This window comes from Alligator mississippiensis, chromosome 3 (assembly GCF_030867095.1).
Source record: "Alligator mississippiensis isolate rAllMis1 chromosome 3, rAllMis1, whole genome shotgun sequence".
Taxonomy (NCBI): Eukaryota; Metazoa; Chordata; order Crocodylia; family Alligatoridae; genus Alligator; species Alligator mississippiensis.
In genome coordinates this window covers 38888195-38908807 of record NC_081826.1, presented here as the reverse complement: position 1 = coordinate 38908807, position 20613 = coordinate 38888195, and the positions used below count along the sequence as shown (strand labels likewise).

The 20613-nt window shown below is 43.6% G+C and overlaps 1 protein-coding gene across 5 annotated transcripts in view; it reads right to left on the bottom strand.

The window, feature by feature from the left end:
- The window catches only part of RGS22 (regulator of G protein signaling 22), a 97133-nt gene that overhangs the window by 44958 nt on the left and 31562 nt on the right, over positions 1-20613 (bottom strand). For 4 of the 5 annotated variants that reach the window (XM_019495807.2, XM_019495803.2, XM_019495805.2 and 1 more), the window contains 7 exons: positions 15379-15550; positions 12926-13009; positions 11726-12407; positions 11021-11182; positions 8668-8848; positions 2212-2372; positions 1506-1611 (listed from right to left, as the gene is read on the bottom strand). In XM_019495807.2, coding sequence (XP_019351352.1) covers positions 1506-1611; positions 2212-2372; positions 8668-8848; positions 11021-11182; positions 11726-12407; positions 12926-13009; positions 15379-15550 — 1548 coding nt within the window. The remainder of the gene's footprint in view (positions 1-1505; positions 1612-2211; positions 2373-8667; positions 8849-11020; positions 11183-11725; positions 12408-12925; positions 13010-15378; positions 15551-20613) is intronic. The other variant, XM_019495806.2, reaches the window with a different exon arrangement.

The window sequence follows — 20613 nt, the reverse complement described above, 5'->3', positions numbered from 1 at the left end:
TTCCCCTACCACCTCCTCCCCCTACTACATGCCTGTCCCCCTGCCACTGCTTGCCCCACTGAAGTGGTGGTGGGGGGTGAATTTAAGATAGCGCTCCAATATTAGATTCTGTACATGGAAAATTATAACTAATTTATGAATGTTCCATGTCTAGAATCTAATTATTGGGGGATCATTTTAAATTCAGACACCTAGGTTTCAGGTAAATACAGTATTCCTCAGTTTTCCTCAGTTAACCTTCTGGGGGCAGCAATAAAACCATGTGTTCAGTGGAGGGTAAGAAACCCTCTTGCTTCTTTGAGGGTAACTGTAGAAAGAGTTGAGGGATACTAGGTCTATTATGACGTGAAGAAAACAAGGGAAATTGCAAGTCAATGAGTAAAGAAAACAGGCTTCTCCCCAACAGAAAGCTCAAGAAAAAGAGGAGGAAGGAATAGGCAGGACTTGCTGAAGGAAAGAGTCTTGTGGGGGGCCAAGTTTCTTTGGGAAGCTTGTGACTTTGAAATAGGTTGAGATCACTGTAGCCTCTTGAATACCCAGCTTGAGAGCCATGGTGGGTCCTCTCCCTCTCAGCAAGAGAGAAAGAAAAGTCTGGAAAGGTGATAGGGGGAATACAAATAGGCTGATATTTGTGGCTGTGTTGTGAATAATTTCTAAATATTAGATGCCCAAATATAGATATAACTTGACTCTCATTATCAGCCTGCTCTCCTTTCCCTTCTGTGCAGAAAACAAAAATGTTTAAGTAAATGAATAAGCAAAAGTACAATTCTAATAGGAAAAAAAAATCAAGTAATTTTCCACTCAGCTGATCATAAGCTCTACAGTTTATTTCTTGAATTGTGATCCCAGTACTGTGAAAAAGCAGCATAGGCCACCCTTGAAATGTTCAACCAGCACAAAGAATCTGGGACATACCACATTGTTCGTGTGACTTTCGGAAGCAGCAAGCTGCCAAAGCCAGGCATCCTTCATCCTTATTTCTTGTCAACTTAGCAAATATTGAGAACAAAAGCTCTTCTGTGCAGTCTGGCTTTCTGGAGGGTTACTGGAGGCAGGGGGTTGCTTTAGAGGCAGTAATTTTATAAACAAAAAGTACATGCAGTGAAGAAGAATTTTAGATCCGAAACATATTCCTGTTTCATCACTGCATGTTTTAGGGTAGTAGTCATTTCTGAGTTATGCTTCAAACTTTTATACACTTTCTCAAATGTAATAATTCACTCTTTACTATTCTACTAGGCACATTATTGCCATTAAAGGGTCAACTTTTACTTGTAACTACCCCAGCACTGTATCCAGATTACTAGTTATTTCAGATACTACCATGTGATTACTACAGGAAAAGAGTGTGGTAATGATCAGTTTTCTAATTAAATCACTGAATGGTACTAGCTATACATGTTTTCCATAATCACTGAGTACCTCTTCTTTGTTTAATTTTATTAAATGAAATGTCTTAAACCAAAGATTTAAGAGGAGGAAGTTCTTCAGGAGCTACTTACTGGAAGCACCTCAGCATATGTATATTTTCTATCTCCTGGAAGCTTGACAGCTTCACTATTATAGGTAAAATCAGATCCATGAATCATGTCAGCAACCGATTTTGGCCTGGACCCATAAAGAAAGAAGACGTTTCATTATCATTTAACAAAAGATTTAGACTGTTTAGCTGAGAGAGGAAACAAAGAGAAGTCATGATGGAGAGGTTAAAAAAGTAATGAATGATATAGAGAAGGTAAACTGAACGTTACACTTTAGCTTGTCTCATAATGCAAGAGCAACTGAACAGTTAATGAAACAAATTTCAAAATAATTCAAGGAAATACTTTTTTATACAACATAGAATTTCTGTGGAACTCAACATCACAGGATAGCGGAGTACTTCAAAAGATTTAAAAAACAGAATTAATGTGGAGAAAGAGAGCATCGACAGTTGCATTGGAAAGGCTAATGATATATATAGGAGAAATAATTTCTTCTGCATCACATAAGGAAAATACAAACTAGTGAGGCTAGGAAGAAATTTCCACTAGTAACACATTATCCTGTAATGGGCTCCCATGGGCAGATTATTGTATTCAATTAATGGGCAACTGAAAAGTTGTGAGCCACAAAAATCATAAGAATCTTAAAAGACATGCATAAAGCTATGCAAAATAGTTGAGATGTTTAGAATGAATCAGATATACAAAAGATGTATGTACCTACCGCTTTCCATCAATATCATATTTAGCAGTGGAGGTATTGGAATCATCACTTGCAGTGCTATGGCTCAGTGGCAAAGTAGCTGACAATAACCTTATAGGTCTCTTGGAAGATAAATCCATCATAGGTTTTAATAATGGGGTTGGTGAGCTGGTTTTACTTCTCTAAAGAAACAGCAAAAAAAAGGACAACTCAAAAATAAATTATCCTGCCTCTATCTGAGATTTATTGTTCCATCAGACTGGGTTTTTTTGCAATTGCAGTAAGTAAACTAGGTTCTATAAGTGCTTTTGAAGCTTTCTCATTACTCTTTAATAATGACAACTTGTTAAAAATTCAATTTCTAACACAGGGAATGATATTTTGTCCTCTGTCTTTGTCCAAAATTCTAACTGTGGGAAATCTGTGGGATTTCTGCAAATGGAATGAAGGAAACAGAGAATATCTCATTTGATGTGACCAGTATTAAACAAAGCAGTCACCACTGAAATAATCACGGCGCTTCAATTCCAATTTCAGGGGTGTCAAAGATACAGCCCATGGGCCAGATCTGGCTTGTTGAGCCCTATCATTTGGCCCATGGTGCTGCCCATGGGTCTCAGGCTAGATCCACATGCTACACGTGGTACACTGTCCTAAGTCTGGTACACACACTGCATGCAAAGCACAGGGCTGACAGTCAGTTTGCGCAGTGCACACGGTGCACAGTACACAGTGCGTGAGACCACTCTGGCATACACTTCATGCAACACCCACATTGAACTGGCTCCATGCACTGGATCCAACATGCTTGGCTGGTTTGCAGGCCCAATCTAGTGTGCGGATCAGTCTAGTTCAGTCCAGGCCCAGGCCCAAAAACTGGTCCGATGCTACTCATCTGGCCCACAGCCTGATGAGTTTGACATGCCTGCTTTCCGCAGTTGTAGCAGATTAATAGAGCAGTGCTCCCAACTACTGCATATTATACTCAATATTTGCTCACAATATTAGGATTTGTTTACAAAAGAACTCTAAGGGCAATGGCAAAAATAAATGGCTATAAATGAATACCCTCTAGTTTATAAATGAGTCAAATGTTCTGAAAATATCTTAGAACTAGAGCTGTTCAAATTGCATATGACTAAACCCAAGCCATTACAAAACTCATTTAGTTTCTGGCTTCTTATAGATTTAGTTACCTCTAGGCAAGTTTTCAGAACATTTTAATAAAATGCAAAAATATTCAAGCAAATCTGAATGAATTTAGGGCTTTTTAATGAAAATGTGCAAAGTTTGAGGGTTTATGTAGGTTTAAGATGAAAACAAGTCAAATTGACTGGTCTCGGCCAAGGCTGTAATTGACACTGCATTTGACCTAGCTCTGACTCAGGTTTTGACCTGAATCAAAACAGAAATGGCACAGTCATTTACACACATAGCCCTTCCAAGCTGAATTATTGCTCTTCCACCAGCACGTGACTGACAAGAGCACATGGCCAGGCCAGCTTGTTAAGGAATGACCTGCAGTAATCTTAGGGCGCATTGACACACTATGGCAAAGTAGCAATCACATGAATCTATATGTAACTGGCAGCTATCGCTGTAGCAGCGCACTGATAGGATGTATCCAGACGAACTTGCATGTGCCTCTTGCAGCATCTCAAACCCCTTGGAGATGCTGCAAGATGGACGTGCAGGAACGAGAAAACGTTCCCCGCATTGCAAATTTGCAGCACGGGGCAAAATTAAACTCCTGGATATCCAGGGGTCAAAAAACCCTGCAGAAAAAAAAACATGGGGCAGGGCATGGTTCCAGACTATGACCTGAGGCAACCGGAGGCTGGGTCCTCCACAGAGACACTCTGGCTGCCACAGTGTCTCTATGGCTGGCCCTTGCCCTGGTGGTGAAGCACACTGCCTGCCCATGCAGGGCAGGCAGCATGCCAGCAGCAGGGAGCTGGACCCAGGCTCCACTGCTGGTAAGTAAGGGGTCAGGGGCTGGAGGAGGGGAACATTGGGGGGGGGACAACACACGACTCCCGCAGGCCCCACCTGCTTCCTCAGCCCTCCGATCCCTGCCCCGCCCAGCCCCACCCCTCTCCTGTCCCCTGAGCCCCCCACGATCCTTTCCCTGCTAGTTTTCAAATAGGGAATGCCAGAATTCCTGCTAGGGAGGCCAGTGGCAGGACCCTGCCTGTTCAGAGCTGGCACCTTGGACTCAGCTGGCTGTGACTCACCTCCTGGCCAACTGGGGCCAGGACACCCAGAACATCTTCTGGGCAATAGCTGCCCAGATGGCCAGGCAGGGGCACACATGGCAGTAGTGCTCCACAAAGGCCAACTCTGTAGCCACAGCCCACTGGTAGCTGGCCCAGAGGGGCAGATACCTCATCCGGGTCTGGCAGGTGTGCAGCAGGTCACAGCCAGGCAGCAGCCCCCACTGCCAGACTGCTACAGTGGGTAAAGGGTGCAGGGAACTCTCAGGACAGCTTTAGCAGTCCAGGCGGCACAAGGGGTACTGTCCCCAGGTACCAATTGGCTAAAACCAATTGGGCCCCAGAAGCCCCAGTAGCTCTGAGCTACTTGCCAGGACAGCTTTTTGTACAAATGGGGCCAGGACAGGGCAGTTTTTTATACTGCTGGGGACAGCACAGGTGTTGGCCCCGGGCTCTAGCTCCCCCTGGCTGCAGATCCGGGAAGAGCCAAGCAGCGTTATTTTGCCCCAAGTGGCACAATTTGCTCCACAACAAAGTGCATGTCCAAGCATGTGCGTTGAGGCAAAAAGCCCCGGCTCAAATTTTCACTCCTTCTATTTCAGCTGCTGTAAGCGCACATACTTGCATGTGTGGATGTGCCCAGAGTGGCTAAAACTAACCATGGGCCATGTGCATGGCACAGTGCAGGGGTTACTGCGCTGTGCTTTAGTACTTCCAAAAAGGAAGTACTAAAACATGGCAGAGTAACATCACCTTAGGGCAATGTGTAGACACGCCCTTAGGGTAGTAACAGATGCTGCCAAATTAAGTGGATCAGTTGTGTACTGGCACAGCTGATCTACTTCAACAGGCAAAACACACTGCCCATTGTCCCACCCATTGATGCTGTGGGACAATGGACAAAGGGCAACATGTTCTCCTGAAGCTCTAGGGGCCTGGTCCTACGTATTCTACATATTCCTGCACAGGTTTGAACCCCTCAAACACTGGAGGGGCTGTCTGGCTTTCCCCTCAAAACAGCAGCACAAATTGATACCACCTTTGTTGCGGTCACATTTGTGGTATGGCAAGGAACATAGATGTCTCTTTGCTTGGCTTTTGTGCCACTGCAAAAATGTTTATGGTAGCACAAAGTTGACAAAAGGAGCCAACTGTTTCCACCCTTAGAGATGCACTCTGTGATCTCTGAGGAAAAAGTGATAGCACATCTTACCTTGCATACTTTTGTAGCAAAACCCCCAGTTTTTCTTTTGCTTTTTAAATGCATTCCCTTCCCTTTCCCAACCATTTCTGACTTTGTCTCTCCCTCTCAATTCCCTATAGATAAGTATAAGTGAGCTAAGACATAGGATAAACTTCAGAATTTTATTTTGGTAGCAGTTGTATTTGTTTTGTTTTTTCTCCTTCTTTATATTGTATAATTATTATGTTTATATTGATTTTTACTGTTCTATATTACTGTTTTACTGGTACTATATGATTTAGGCCTACATATGTAAGTTTGCATAAGTCATGTCAAGTTTCCATTTTGTTTGTCAAGTCTACATCCTGTCCCCATGCCTGGTTGTGTAACCCACGACTCACACCTACCCCTCCTATGTAACTTGGTTCCTGAATGAATGGGGATGAATGGGGGTGCTTCAGAGACAATGGCAGTAGGTCTAAAAATAGTTCCCTCTGAATGACCAAACCATCAACACCAATACCTGGACCAATGACCCAGCCATTGGAACCACCCTCAGCATTCAAGAAAGAAAAGATGAGGCAACCCACCATTGTGCCAAGGCTGCACATGCTCAGTAAGAACACCTGGAACCCTCTGGAACAGGACTGACATTGCCTGGACAGGCCCTCCCCATAGGAGATCAGAGGTAGTCTGCCCCATAAAAAGAGGTAGTGAAGACTGACTCCTTGGGACGCCCTCTCCATCTGGACCAGCACCATACCACACCACCCATCCACCCAGAGGCCCTGCCGGCGACCCCGCTCTGGACAACACCTACTGGACAAGGACCCCTTTTCAGCCTTAGGTAGCTATCACCCCCCACCCCCTCTTCAACCAAGGACTTGGACTCTGCTTCTCTTCCCTACCTGGGCTCCAACCCTTCCACTGAGTCTCTTTCTCCTGCTGCCATTGAGAGTGCTTGTCTGTGTGTGTGAACCAATAACTTCATGGGGCTGTGTAGTATGTTGTCTGTTTAATAAAACTGTTATTTGGACCCCTAAATTGGGTTTTGCTTTACTATGGTTTGGCCCTGCTCCAATTTCTGCTCCTCGCCCCTCTAACTTCTGTCTCATTTCTCCCTCTCCTGCTTCTGGCTCTCTGCCACCTCCAACACCTGTCCTGAGCTCCTCTCTGCCTCCAAACCCCCTGTTTCTTTGCCACTGTCTTATCCCCACTGCTTTTTCCTTTTCCCCTGAGCAACCAGGTTTCTGCCTCAGTTTCTTTCCTGGCTGTCTCCTCCTTGCCACCACTTATCTGCCCCCCACCCCAATATCTCAGCTGCCTGCCTCAGTTTTCAGCCCCAAGCTCCCAGGTTTCTGTCTCTCTCTCTTTCCTGGCTGTCTCCTCCTTGCCACCAGGCTTTTTTTTTTTAATTTTCCTTGCACCAGTGACCTCAAGTAACCCTGGGGCCACTTGATCTTAAGTAAACCTAAGCCTCAGTTCCTCAGCCAGCTTCTCTCTAGTCCACCAGTTCTAATCCTGGTTCTGGCAACTTTCACTCCCTACACTTTAACTCTCTCTCTCTCTCACTTTAACCTTCCCCCAAGTATCCCAGGTACCCCAACCGCACACACACACACACTGTACCATCCAAATTAGGAACTTACCTGTGTGTATGTGTAGGTGGGTTGTATGTGTGTGAACTGGTAAGTGTGTGTGTGTGCATGCATATATAGATATGTCATTGTGTGCATAATATACAAATTAGTGATCTGTATATGTATACTAAGTGTGCAGGTATGGACAATTGATTTTTGTCTAACTTTTGGGGTATATAGTGTATGTGCTAGAATTGGTGATAGGTATGCATGTGCCTAGGCTAGTTTGGATGTGTATATGCCTGAGTTGGTAGTGTGTGTGTATGCATCCAATTGATTTGTGTGTTTGTATATGTGCAATTGTGTCACACCCTCCTGTCTAACAATGCAATATTGAGATCCTGAGAGTTGGCCTGACCCCACAGGGCAACACTTTGGTGGGGTGTGAAGCAGGACAATGGTCTAGTATTTGTAGGGTCACAGGACAAAATGCCTTCTCCAGGGACAAAGGTGACATCTATTTACAGCCTCAGACTACAGATTCATTTACTCAAAATCCCAAATCACTGAATATCTCAAAGGATCTAAGTTTAATTGATTTTAAAAGGAAAATGTATGAATCCTTTTAACATGAAACCAACATGCATCTTTACTTAGAACAACACAAGCAGCTTACAGGAGGACTCCAACATCAGGAGTCCAAGATGTATTTGTAATATAATAGTGTCTCCACTAATCATGGGGTTTAAAAAAAAAAAAGGAGATAATAAAATTACAATTTAAAATTATTCAGGTTTTTAAAGATGAGCTTGAACTAAATCCCCAGATCAGAACATCTTTTTGGATGCGTTTGAAATCTGAATTAAAATCTAGATTCACATTTTGCAAATAGCTTCTATCTTGCGGCCTGTTCCTGAGGACCTGCACCTTCCACTGAAGTGAAGAAATAAATCAAAAGCCTTGATACAGTCACCTGAAAACTGTAAGATGTTAAAAATCCAGATTTGAATTTCCAATTTGAAAAATCCAGTCTATATTTGAATTTTGCAAATTGTGACCACCTCTAGATAACAATCATTGTGGCTTTTAGGAATAAAACAAGTATTACTGAAGAGACAGTGAGACAGATTCTACTCTGCTTAACATCTGACATAAGGTTATAAGGTTAAACCCAGAGTAAATCCCAGAAAACAAGTAGCTTTCGAGTTTCTTTATGGGATTCTGTGACTGTCTTGTGAATTTTAAACTAATAGCTGTTTAAATGGAGCTATGGCACAAGGCAGAGTTGGCTTCTACTGCAACATATATGTAACTGTCTGAATGAGATACGCTGGATTTACCAGTTCTGACTCTGTAAACTAACCCAAATACTAAAGACCAAATCCTTCTCTCATTGAATTCAACTGAACTCTTGACATTATTTCCCAGGAGATAAGTAAGAAGGTAAGTATTATTCCTAGGGCAGGATTTGCTTCTAGAAGCAGGCCCTTTCCATGCCTACCTGAGGATGGGAAGATGCTATTCTTGGCATGCAAGATTTGGCTCTTAGTGGCAACAATGTCACCATTTGTGGGAAAGGATCAATATCCATCCTTGGTCTCTCTTGACACATGTGCCACAGCTTCAGCTTTGCACTAGCACTTTGTATTTCAGATGAATGAGTGACACAAAATCTAGGGCCCCTGAAACAAAAAAATAATGTCAATAAATATTTATATATAGGTATATGTGTATAAGTTAAGTCTGTCAATTAATCGCGATTAATGCCTGCGATTAACACGTTAATTTGATTTTGTGTTAATTTTTTTAACACACATTAATTGTTGTTGGTAATGGGGGAAAAGTAGCCCCTCTCCCCTTGCTGCTGCGTGCTTGCCTGTGTGCTGTGGGAAAAACGTCCCCACCCCTCTCACTGCTGCCCAGCCACACACAGACACAAACACATGCCAGGCACACGCACACATGCACGCGCACACACACATGCACGCCAGACAGGGTCCTGGGAGCAGACTCAGCAGCTGGATGCAGGTAATTGTATGGGGGGGACAGGAGTTGGAGAGCCAGGTCTTTGGAACTGTCTAGGGTTTGTGTAAGTGTGTGTACATCCAAAAATATTTATAATAAATTGGGCTTCAATTATTGTTTAACTGCACGATTAAATTGCAATTAATCACAACTGTTTTTTTTATCTCGCGATTAATTACATTTATCATTTGACAGCCCATGTGTGTGTATGCATGCACGCACGTGTACACACACACACACACACACACACACTTAAAACACAAAATAATTGACTGATATACGGTGACTTTTCGTGACGTTTACCACATCATGATCTTATGCTGTTAATAGTCAAAGGCAGACACAGACTTAAGAGGAGAAATATTAAGATAATCTTACACTCTCCTCCAATTTAAAAAAAAAACAGTTTATTATTAAAGTTTGGGTTTCAGCATTCAAGCCTGATAGAGAAGGCTGGATGTATGAGGTATCCAAAATGCAACTCCCCTAAGGGATTTTTGGCAGCATGAACTAATCTGGAGGGCTCAATTCATGTTTTCAGGAATCTATTGGGAGCCAGGAGGGTGTTAGAAAAGACCTTAGGTGCTTTTGCTTTGGTAGTAAATTAGAAAAGGTGTTATCTCTTATAGCATATGACAGGGGGTTTCAACCTTTTTAATAAGTGTACCCCTGGCAGCCAGACACAGAGCAGGGGAGGAAGGGTTGGCACAGGGCCAGATGCAGAGTGGGGTGTAGGGGTGGCAGCGGCCGCATGCAGAGCAGCAGCAGCATGGGGTGATTGGTGATGCTGGTGGCCAATATGTACGAGCTCCATCTCCTCCCAGTGTCTGGCCAGCTGAGTGGTGCCTGCAGCCCGTAGAGGGGCGCTGCTGCCCTCACCCACCCTGGCCCTGCTTCTGGGAGGCAGCAGAGCAGGGCAGTGGGTGGCAGCACTCCATCTCTGCCCACTCGCATGTACCCCCTGAGGACTTCCCAATTATCCCCAGTGGTACTTGTACCCCTGGTTGACAAGCCCTGGCATATGACAATTAACATGAAGCTCAATTTCACCTGAATCCTGAGCCAACAGTCTTTGTTAGTTGAAGCTAAAAAAACCCCAAAAAACCAACAAGGTCTTGTACAGCAGTGCTTCTCAAAGTGGTGGTCCACGGACCGGTGCCGGTCCACGAGTCACCAGTCCGCAGCAAGTTGCCAGAAAAGAAAGAAATATATTTTCAGAAGCATAACATTGATATGTCATAGCCATAAATAGGGCACCAGTCCCTGGCCCACTGGAAAAATAGGGCACCGGTCCCTGGCCCACTGGAAAAAAAACTGCCGGTCCACTGCATCAGATAGTTTGAGAAGCACTGTTATACAGCATTTTCAGTCCTAAAATCTCAGTGTTTTACCACAGAGACACACAAGAAAGGGTGCATATTTACAAGACTGATATGACCCCTCTGTATAACAGAGATCAACAAGTAAACTGTTAGGTTTAAGCCTTGCATAAATTTAGAACACATGCAACTCTCGACTAAAGTGTAGTAAAGTGTAGAGATGCCTAATGTAGCTGTAAACAAGCCAGCTCAGGTGACAGAAACAGTCTAGCTACGGTAGCATGGAGCTCAATTTGGGAAGTTTTCAGTGTAGCTATACCCTCAGGTCTCTGAAACAAAAATTTAGGGGACTAATACCACTACATCACTACCATGAACTTCAGGGTTGAACTGGTATAAATGAGATGAGAATTTGCCCCTGAGCTCTAGCAAATTAGGGTCAAATTAAAAAGAGGATATACACACAAAAAAAATCAAGTGACTTTATAGTTCATCTTCAATTATTCCTACCAGTAAAGAAGTAAAGGTTTCACTACTTCTGGCTGAATCCCTCTTAAATGCCTTATATTCCACTGATCTCCATGGAGTAGATCCAGTCTGAATAAGACTTGTGAATTAAGGAAATAATCTCCACTGCCTACTAGATAGATTTTTTTCATTTTATCAAGCTGTCTTGGGTGAAAGAAAACAAATGCATATACATGTTATATACTGTACACAGTTAGGCACAACTCAGTCATCCCATAGATCAAACAGCTGTCATTTTGGAAATACATTTTTAAAAATATATAACTAGTAGAAGCCAAAACATTTCTTTCAGATTCTCACACTTATGCACAAAGCTTGGCTTTGTACAGAGTTAAACTTTATACTATCTTAGAATACAAGATAGTATACAAACCTAATAAAATCTATTTAGGAAGCACATACTATATGCCCCGCTTGTGACTTTAGAATCTTATGTCTTTAAACCAACTTCTTAAACAAAATTTTAATATTGAGAGCAATTCTAACTTCAAGTAAGTCTGCCATACATATAACTTTGTCTGCTTCACCAAGATAGCTCCTGAATTCTCCCAATTAAAGTGGAATTATTGGAATTAGATCCTTTGTTTGCGATAACCACTTGTATCTATAATTGATGATTAATTCTAAATAAGCAAAACCAACATTTATCTAGCCTTTTAGATAAGTAGTAAGAACAATGGAAAATACCTTTGCTGCCTTCTGGTGTCCTTAAGGACCTTCAGTCTTTCAATGTCCATCCAGAGCCACCAGTACTTCTCCCCCAAAGTTCCTTTAATGAACTTCTTGAATCTTTCAAATTCATTTCTGTTGCCAATATCGTAAGTTTGGTGACTAATACACCAGGCAGCCCTAATGTCTGTGCCATCAGTTTCAGAACTTGAACTTAAACTAACTTCTTCACTCCGCTGTTCTATTTCATCTCCACTGGGGTCCAACTCTTTGAATGGAGTGATAATTTGGGAAGACAGTTGTTTTCCGGCAGCAACAGAAAGTTTTTTATTTGCTATCTCATCTATAAAGACTTTAGACAATTTACTGAAGTTCACATCGCTCTTGCTCTTAGCAGCTGGTTGTCCAGTCAGCTTGGAGACCGATTCCCTCACTATATATTGAATATAAGCTGATGTAAACTCTTCCAGTGTTTGAAAAATTGCTGTTTCCTGACTACTTTCTTTCTCTGTTTCACTCTCCCATTTCTGGTCTAGATACACTCTTAACTGAGTACAAGAAGGCGTTTCAGCAATGGACACAGAAGATTCCTCCTTTTTATTTGTGGATCTCCCTCTCACATTGCTAACTTTTACAGCTGTCATCCTCCGAGGGAGGGGGAGACTCCTTTGTACATATTCATCACCCAGGGAATCTGCTCCTGCATTAAATCAGAAAAAAATGCTGCAAACTCCTTCAGATTCAGGACTCTTCTCCAGGCTGACATAAAAAAGTCTTTAAGCTAAGAGATGTGGAATGTACTTGAATTGTATTATTGCAGAGCAGTTGGAAAACACCATACTGCCACAGTTGGAATCAGCATAGATGCTCATGTTAAAACTACCATATTTACTTTTCAGCATAGGAGGAAAAGGCCCTCGTCTTACATTCAAGAACAAGCAGAGGGAGGGTGATGCAGTTGTAGCTCTTTTTGCTCCATTTTCATTCATTCCCTTTGGCCACCTCCCTATAACTGGCAGTTAAGTGCATCTGTACCTGATACTATTAAGCTGGCTTCCACCTTCCTGTGTTAATTCTTGTCTGGTGAACAGGAAACCCGAGTCTTGTCTTTAACTTGCTCAGATACCTCTTTCTGCTTTTCCCAAACAGCTGGGCAATAGGTTTTTTCCCCAATGGGAGGTGACACAAATGGCATACTTCTCTGTAAGTACTGCTTACCTAGACTGCTACTACTATCACTGTGTAAGTCGGTTCTGTTCAGCTGAGCAAAAAGGCTGTGTGCACCATGACCAGAAACGGAATCTAAGCAAAAAGCAAGAAAAAACAGTTGTAATTTAACACTGCTATACAGTATCTGTTGTATTTAATTCCCATTGCCATTCAACAATACACAGGCTATAAACTGTCATGCTTCAGAACAATAAAGAATAATACAGAATTTAAACTACCCTTTTTAAGGTCTATAATCATGATGGGATATTTCAAATATCATACTGGTATAAACCTTTTCTATGAAACCAAAACATGCTGTTTTTAACAAACTTTCCACTGAGGATGTTTCTTAGGTCCACAGTAGAATTAGAGATGACCCCACCATTCCTAGAGGAGTCAAGATCCCACTGGTTGTGGCATTTGTTTAGGAGACCCAGGTCCAAGCCCCTGATCCAAATCAGGCAGAGCAGGAACCTGAACCTAGTCTCAGCACGTGACTGTTTGAGATGAAAGGTCCTTCTCTAATTCCATTCTAGACCTGAGAAGCCTTTCCAATGGAAATGCTATCAAGATTGGCATGTGTTGATTGTGCTGGTAAAACTTTTAAGGAGATCCAATCTTTCATCTGTTACATCATAAAAACAACATATGAAAAATTCTGTTATGACTGTAGTTCAGAAAATCAGGCACAGCAGACAGCTGAACCTGAATATCCCATGCCCCATGTCAGTGCTCTGACTACCAGGATATAGAGTCAGCTTTTTGCTTGTGGGCCAATGAATATTTAATGATTTACAAAAAGTTAAAACCTCCAACTGGAGAGACTGAGGGTATGACTAGATAGCACACTTCTCTAATTCATCACTGTTGAGATGCCCAAGATAGGAAGGCATTTTTCTTGAGGGATACTTTCAGATACAGGAGGGTAAATTAACTTGCATGGAGACCCATGATACCACAGTTAGGCTGTTTCCAGGGCCTGAGGCAGATGGTTTAGAGCAAGCTCAGTTGTCTATGTTATACTCTACTGTACAGTGTGAATGCACCCAGAAAGACAGGCTGTCTTATGGCTAGGGCATTCATTTGAGATACCAAGAATTATCCTAATTGGTGCATGGACTCAAACCTGGGTCTCACATTCTGTTTCCCAAGCCAGTGCCCTCACTCTCAGACTACTGGCTATGCTAGGAATAATGGATTTCTCTGTCACTTTTTCCTTCTCTCATCATTGAAATGAAAACAATCCCCAAACCTTCCCATTTTTCATAACAAGGTCATGAACAGCGGAAAAAAATGTAGTGATAAGTCCTGAGGCTACCTTTCAGTGGCATGAATTCCAGCCAAGGTTGTGCTACCTCACCATGCATTAGTGCCCACAGTGTTAAACTCCTATACTTGGACATGTTGCAATGATACATTTATGCTGTCTCCATCTCTCTCTCTTTTTCTCTGCCTACAGTCCCTGATGGTTAATTCCAAGAAATACTGTGCATATATAATGCCTTCTGCTTGAAAAGCTTACAGATTTCCCATGATGGAGTACTGTAGTAAGCATATATAAATGGAAAACAGAGCTCCACACTGAAAGATAAAGCTGTCAAGCAGAAGAGATAACATATGGATTGGAGCAAAAATCCACTCATTACCAAAATAAATTAATGTGGGGATGGAGCACAAGACTTTCTACTTGGCTACCAGCAATGAACTGAATGCGTCAGAAAAGAGTTGAGCAGCCCAGAGATCCGCTAACTTCTGGAAAAGTTTTTCCAAAATTAGCTATGTCAAAACACATCAAAGCTCCCTGACATTTGAAGACTCTACATGCTGAACAAAAAGACTCAAGAGGCGTCATGGCTTAGGGTGCAGTCCTATGCCTAGTCCAGCCTAGTATAATATGGACATGCAAGATTGCACTGTGTAAACTCCACCTGGTTGGTTGCAGCTTTGCAAAATTTAATATCGAGTCCTGACTCATAAACTAGTGAAACTTACATAACTTATTCATTAATAATTAAGTTAGTAGTATTTTACGTGGATAATCCCCTTTGGTTTCCAGAGGAATAATGCCATGTAAAGCTACATCTCTATGTCCATGCTTTGGATACAAAACCACAATGATGCAGTTCTCAAATAGAATGGCTTCTGTGTCCTTTAAGGGCCTAGGGAGAGACATGGTCCTAATATTTTCCCATGTGTTGCGTCTTTTCTGTGCCATGTTTGTTTCCTCTACAGAGAAGATTGTAGCCTGTTTTTATTAAGCGCTGGTTTTGTTTACCACTGTGGGAGTGGGGAGTACATGTGCTTGCTCTTTTCTCCTACAAGCCCTTTTGGGTACGGTAGTATCAGCCAAAAAAACAAAAACAAGCCAGCATAGCACTTCTCTAATTCAAGAATGGCCACAATTTCAATTGCAGAAAGCATATGCTATAAATAACAATAGTTATGCCCCCGTCGCTTACCTTGGTGGCCAACGTTCTCAGTGAATGAAACAGTTCTCTGGTCGTTTGTAGACCAGTGGTCTGCACCTTGAATTTGAGAAGAAACTAAAGGGCAAGTAACTGAATCTGTAGGTGTTACATGCTGGCTTTGTTTTGCTAGTGCAAACCAGTCCTTCGTCTGAGTAACTGTAGCCTATGAAAAGAAATGTCACATAAGAATTCAACTATATTTATTGCAAGACTTCTTCAAGCAGAGGATTCATTTTCTGCACTCATTCTGTACACTCTCACCAAGCTGACTGTTTTAACAATGCTTTGCAATGTAAGCAGCAAGACTGCATTACAAAATTTGATTGTACCTGTCATGCTGGGGTTTGTGCCCTTCAGGGTGAATGGGTACAGGGATGCTAAGGCTTGGCCTCTTTGGAGCTGGATATACTGGAGAATCAGCTGGTCAAGTTGAGAGCTGGAGTTAAGTTAATGTTTCCCAACCTTTTCCAGCCCAAGGCACACTTACATGAATAAACATTTTCCATGGCACATCTGTTAAGGCATTCCCCATCCTCATACCTATTGTAGCTCATTGCCATGGCAAAATTCTGCAGCACACCTGTTCATTTCTGACAGCACACTCTTGCATTGCGGCGCACTGGTTGGGAAACACTGAGCTACATGACTACCCCCTGAGTATTATATAAGACTGTTCTTCCTTCTGGAAAGATGGAACCTAAAGTCAAGAGGGACCTGCACAAGGCAGCTCAAACCCTGAGAGAAACCTGGCAGGGTTAATCAGAAACTACACATAGAGCAGTCTGAACGAAAGACAAGTATCCACATGGCATGGCTGCTATGGGGGCTGGTCCAGATCCAGGTTCAGTGTCCCAGGCTAGAATGGGGATGGAGCCTGTGAGCCCAGATCAAGACTAAGGCAGGGTGGGAAGCAGGGACCAGAGGCTGGCAGGGGGGCAGGCATAAACAGAGAGTAAACTGCTTGACCTTTCCACATCACCTTCCCCGCTAGCAGCAGTGGGGGATGAATTAAAAATGACCCTCCAATAATTAGATTCTATGCATGGAAAATTATAACAAACCTATTCATTGTTCATCTACAGAATCTAATTATTAGCAGGTCATCTTAAATTCAGGGTCATCGTTGAATCTGCATACTAGCTAGAAGTGATATGACTAATCTAAAACTTAAAGATTATCTGTTTATCCTTGGAAGTTGATGAATGTAACATATTTACACAAATTCAAATATTCATCCCCTACACCCCCAGTGCTGTGGGGGGAGGAGGAAGGCAGTGTGGGAAGGTCAAGAAGCTTACCCTCCAATTGTGCCTGCCTCCCTTCCAGCCTCTGGTCTCTGCTTCCCACCCTGCCTTATCCTCACTCCATGCTGGCAGGCTCTGTCCCCATTCTAGCCTGGGGTACTGGTCATGGCTCCAGCTCAGCTCCCATAGCAGCTATGCCATGTGGATGGGACCTTGGGCAGGCAGGGATGAAGTCAGGAAGGCCAAAGTGCAACTGGAGTTGCAGCTAGCAAGGGACACAAAGGGTAACAAAAAGGGATTCTGCAAGTATGTTAGCAACAAGAGGAAGATCAGTGCTGAGGATGTTGGTTGATGTGACTGCAGATTGCAGAGCCACTGGCCATTATCTTTGAAAACTCATGGTGATTGGGGGAGGTCCCAGATGATTGGAAAAGGGCAAATATAGTGCCCATCTTTAAGAAAGGGATGGAGAGCCAAGGAACTACAGACCAGTCAGCTTCACCTCAGTCCCCAGAAAAATCATGGAGGAGGTCCTCAAGGGATCCAATTCTAAGCACTTGAGGAGAAAGTGATCAGGAACAGGCAGCATGGATTCACCAGGGGCAAGTCATGCCTGACCAACATGATTACCTTCTATGATGAGATAACTGGCTCTGTGGATGCAGGGAAAGTAGTGGATGTGATATACCTTGATTTTAGCAAGGCTTTTGATACAATCTCCCACAGCATTCTTGTAAGCAAGCTCAGGAAGTACGGGCTGGATGAATAGACTGTAAGGTGGATAGAAAGTCTGGAGTGGCAGGTTCAACAGGTAGTAATCAATGACTCAATGTCTAGCTGGCAGCTGGTATCAAGCCAGGGGTTGGTCCTTTGGCTAGTTTTGTTCAATATCTTCATTAACAATCTGGAAAATGAGATGGATTGCATGTGGATGACAGCAAGCTGAGGGGTGTAGTAGATATACTGGCAGTTAGGGCTAGGGTTCAATGTTCCCTCTAAGGTGTAGTGATCCGTGAGCACGCCGCTTGTTGTGAAGTTCAAACTGAAAAAGGAGCCTGCCACATAGGCTTAACTTAGAGTTAGCTTTTCTCTGAGATGGCCTTGAACAAAGGGCCAGTGCTATTCTGAAGGCTGACTCCAAATTTAAACAGGAAGGCCAAGCAGCAGGAAAATCCCTGACCTGGATTTCCAAAGGGTGTACAGACTGTTGGGGCCAACCTGGGAATGCACCCTGCCCCCAGGCACCAGCTTTCCCAGCAGGGGCCAGGTCCCCACCCTTCTCCCAGGCTGGGAGGAAAGCTCCTTTGGAAGGTGTATATACGCTGAGGTCACTCTTGCCATAACTCAAAAACACGCAAGTGGTTCAGAGCGATTCCCCCACATCAGAGGACAAGTCAAGGGAGCGTGTTCTTGGCTGAGCTGCGCAGGTCAAAGCCTCTTGAATGCTTGGGGGTCAAAGATCCCATTCCGATATATATATATTTTACCCCCCATCATTTGCAAATGAACTCTACCTCTGGATGAATGCCAAAGCAGGCAATTGCTTTCAGCCTACCTCAGGTTGAATCAGCTCTGCCTCGCCCCAGAGAGGAGCCACCACCTGCTCTGCACTGTTCTCCCTCCCCATGGGGATGCCAGCACAGTGAGGAGCGGAGCGGCCCCTGTGCAGCTGAGGGATAACTTACCACTGGTAAGGTGTCTCGTGCCGGCTCCGGTGCCTCCGCTGCGCTCCGTGCCCAAAGTTTACAGGAAGCTGCAGCCCAGCTCCTCTCCGGGCAGGTGCGCAGCATTAAAAAGTTTGTGCGCATCAAGACTTTTTATTGTGCACAGCTGTGCATACACACAGCTTAGAAGGAACCTTGGTTCAGAGTGACCTAGATGAATTAGAGGATTGGGCCAAAAGAAATCTCATGCACTTAGGACAGAAGAATCCCATGTACCACTATAACCTGGGGACTGGCTGGCTAAGCAGTAGCTCTGCAGAAAAAGACCTGGGGGTTACAGTGGACAATAAGATGGATATGAATCAGTAGTGTGCCTTTGTTGCCAAGAAAGCAAACAGCATACTGGACTGCATTAGTAGGAGCGTTGCCTGCAGACTGAGGGAAGTAATTATTCACTCTGTTCTGCACTGGTGAGGCCACATCTGGAGTAGTGTGTCCAGTTTTGGGCCCCCCACTATAGAAAGTATGTGGACAAGGTGGATAGAGTCCAGTAGCAAGCAATGAAAATGGTTAGGGGGCTGGGGCACATGACTTCTGAGGAAAAACTGAGGGAACTGGTTTTACTTAGTTTGTAGAAGAGAAAACTGAGAGGGGATATGATAGCAGTCTTCAACTACTTGAAGGGTAGTTCCAAGGAGGATGGAGTGGGACTGTTTCAGTGCTGACAGATGACAGAACACGAAGCAACGGTCCCAAGTTGCAGCAAGGGAGGTTTAGGTTGGATATTAGGAAAAAACTCCCTCCCTAGAAGTGCGGTAAAGCACTGGAACAAGTGGTGAAGTCTTCATCCTTGGAGACTTTTCATATATTTCACAGACTTCATAGACATTAGGGCTGGAAGGGACCTCGGAAGATCATCGAGTCCAGCCCCCTGCCCAAAGGGCAGGAAGTCAGCTGGGGTCATAGGATCCCAGCAAGATAAGCATCCAGTTTGCTCTTGAAGGTGTTCAATGTAGGCGCTTGAACCGCCTCCGGTGGCAGGCTGTTCCAGACCTTGGGGGCTCGGACAGTAAAGAAATTCTTCCTTATGTCCAGCCTGCAACGATCTTGAAGTAGTTTGTGACCATTCGACCTCGTCATCCCTTGGGGCGCTCTGGTGAACAAACGTTCCCCCCAGATACTGGTGGTCACCCCTGATAAACTTGTAGGTGGCCATCAGATCACTCCTGAGCCTGCGCTTTTTCAGGCTAAAGAGCCCCAGGCCTCTCAGCCTGTCATCGTAGGATCTGCTTCCCTGACCTCCGATCATGCGCGTGGCTCTTCTCTGGGCTCTCTCAAGCTTCTCCACATCCTTTTTGAATTGTGGAGCCCAAAACTGGACACAGTACTCCAGCTGCGGCCTCACCAAGGCCGAGTACAAGGGGAGAATGACGTTTAAAGGCCTGGCTTGACAAAGCCCTGGCTGGAATGATCTAGTTGGCACTGGTTCTGCTTTGAGCAGGGGGTTAGACTAGATGACCTCCTGAGGTCCCTTCCAACCTGAATTTTCCATGATTCTATCTGGTGTAAAGTCTCTCTAGAGAGGCCCAAAATACACAGTGATAAGAACCTGGAAGCTGAAACACCTGCCAGAAGTGAAGCCTGGCATCATGGAAGGGGTGCATACCTTGTTTCCAAGTTGAAGAAGCTTGAAGCACATGACCTGGGCTTGGAAGAGACTTTGGAGAAATAACTCCCTACAGAATTAAGGGCCGAGTATGAAAATGACAGAGCTCTCCTGCACTTGCACAGAACCTGGAGCCAGGGCTTGAAGAGAAACTGGGAATGGCCCAGACAGAAATGGCTTGAACCTGAAAGGGTCAAATCAACCACATGTTTTATCAAACTTGTAAACTGTACTTCAAGGGGAGGATACTATTGAATTATTCTTTACTTGAGTTACTGGGAGAGCCAAGGAGACCACTCTGGTTGTATGGTAGCAGTGCCATGCCACGAGGTAGCAGAGTGCATACATGCAATGTGCAAGAACACCAGAACAAATCAACAGGTTTTTTTACTGCTGGTCAATTGCTTTTCCCACAGACTTTCAGTGTTCTCTACTACCTCATCTTTAAACTTAGATTGTACACTTCTTAAGGTAGAGATTACATATATAAATATATATTTATTTATTTATTTATTTATTTTTTGCTCACTAATAGGCTCAGTATATTGGGAGAGAGGCCTTATAATTCATTTTACTCCTCTTTCCAAAGTGATTTATGCATCTGACTTTCAAACAGTTCATCTAAATCTTCAAATATAGCTTGCACAATATT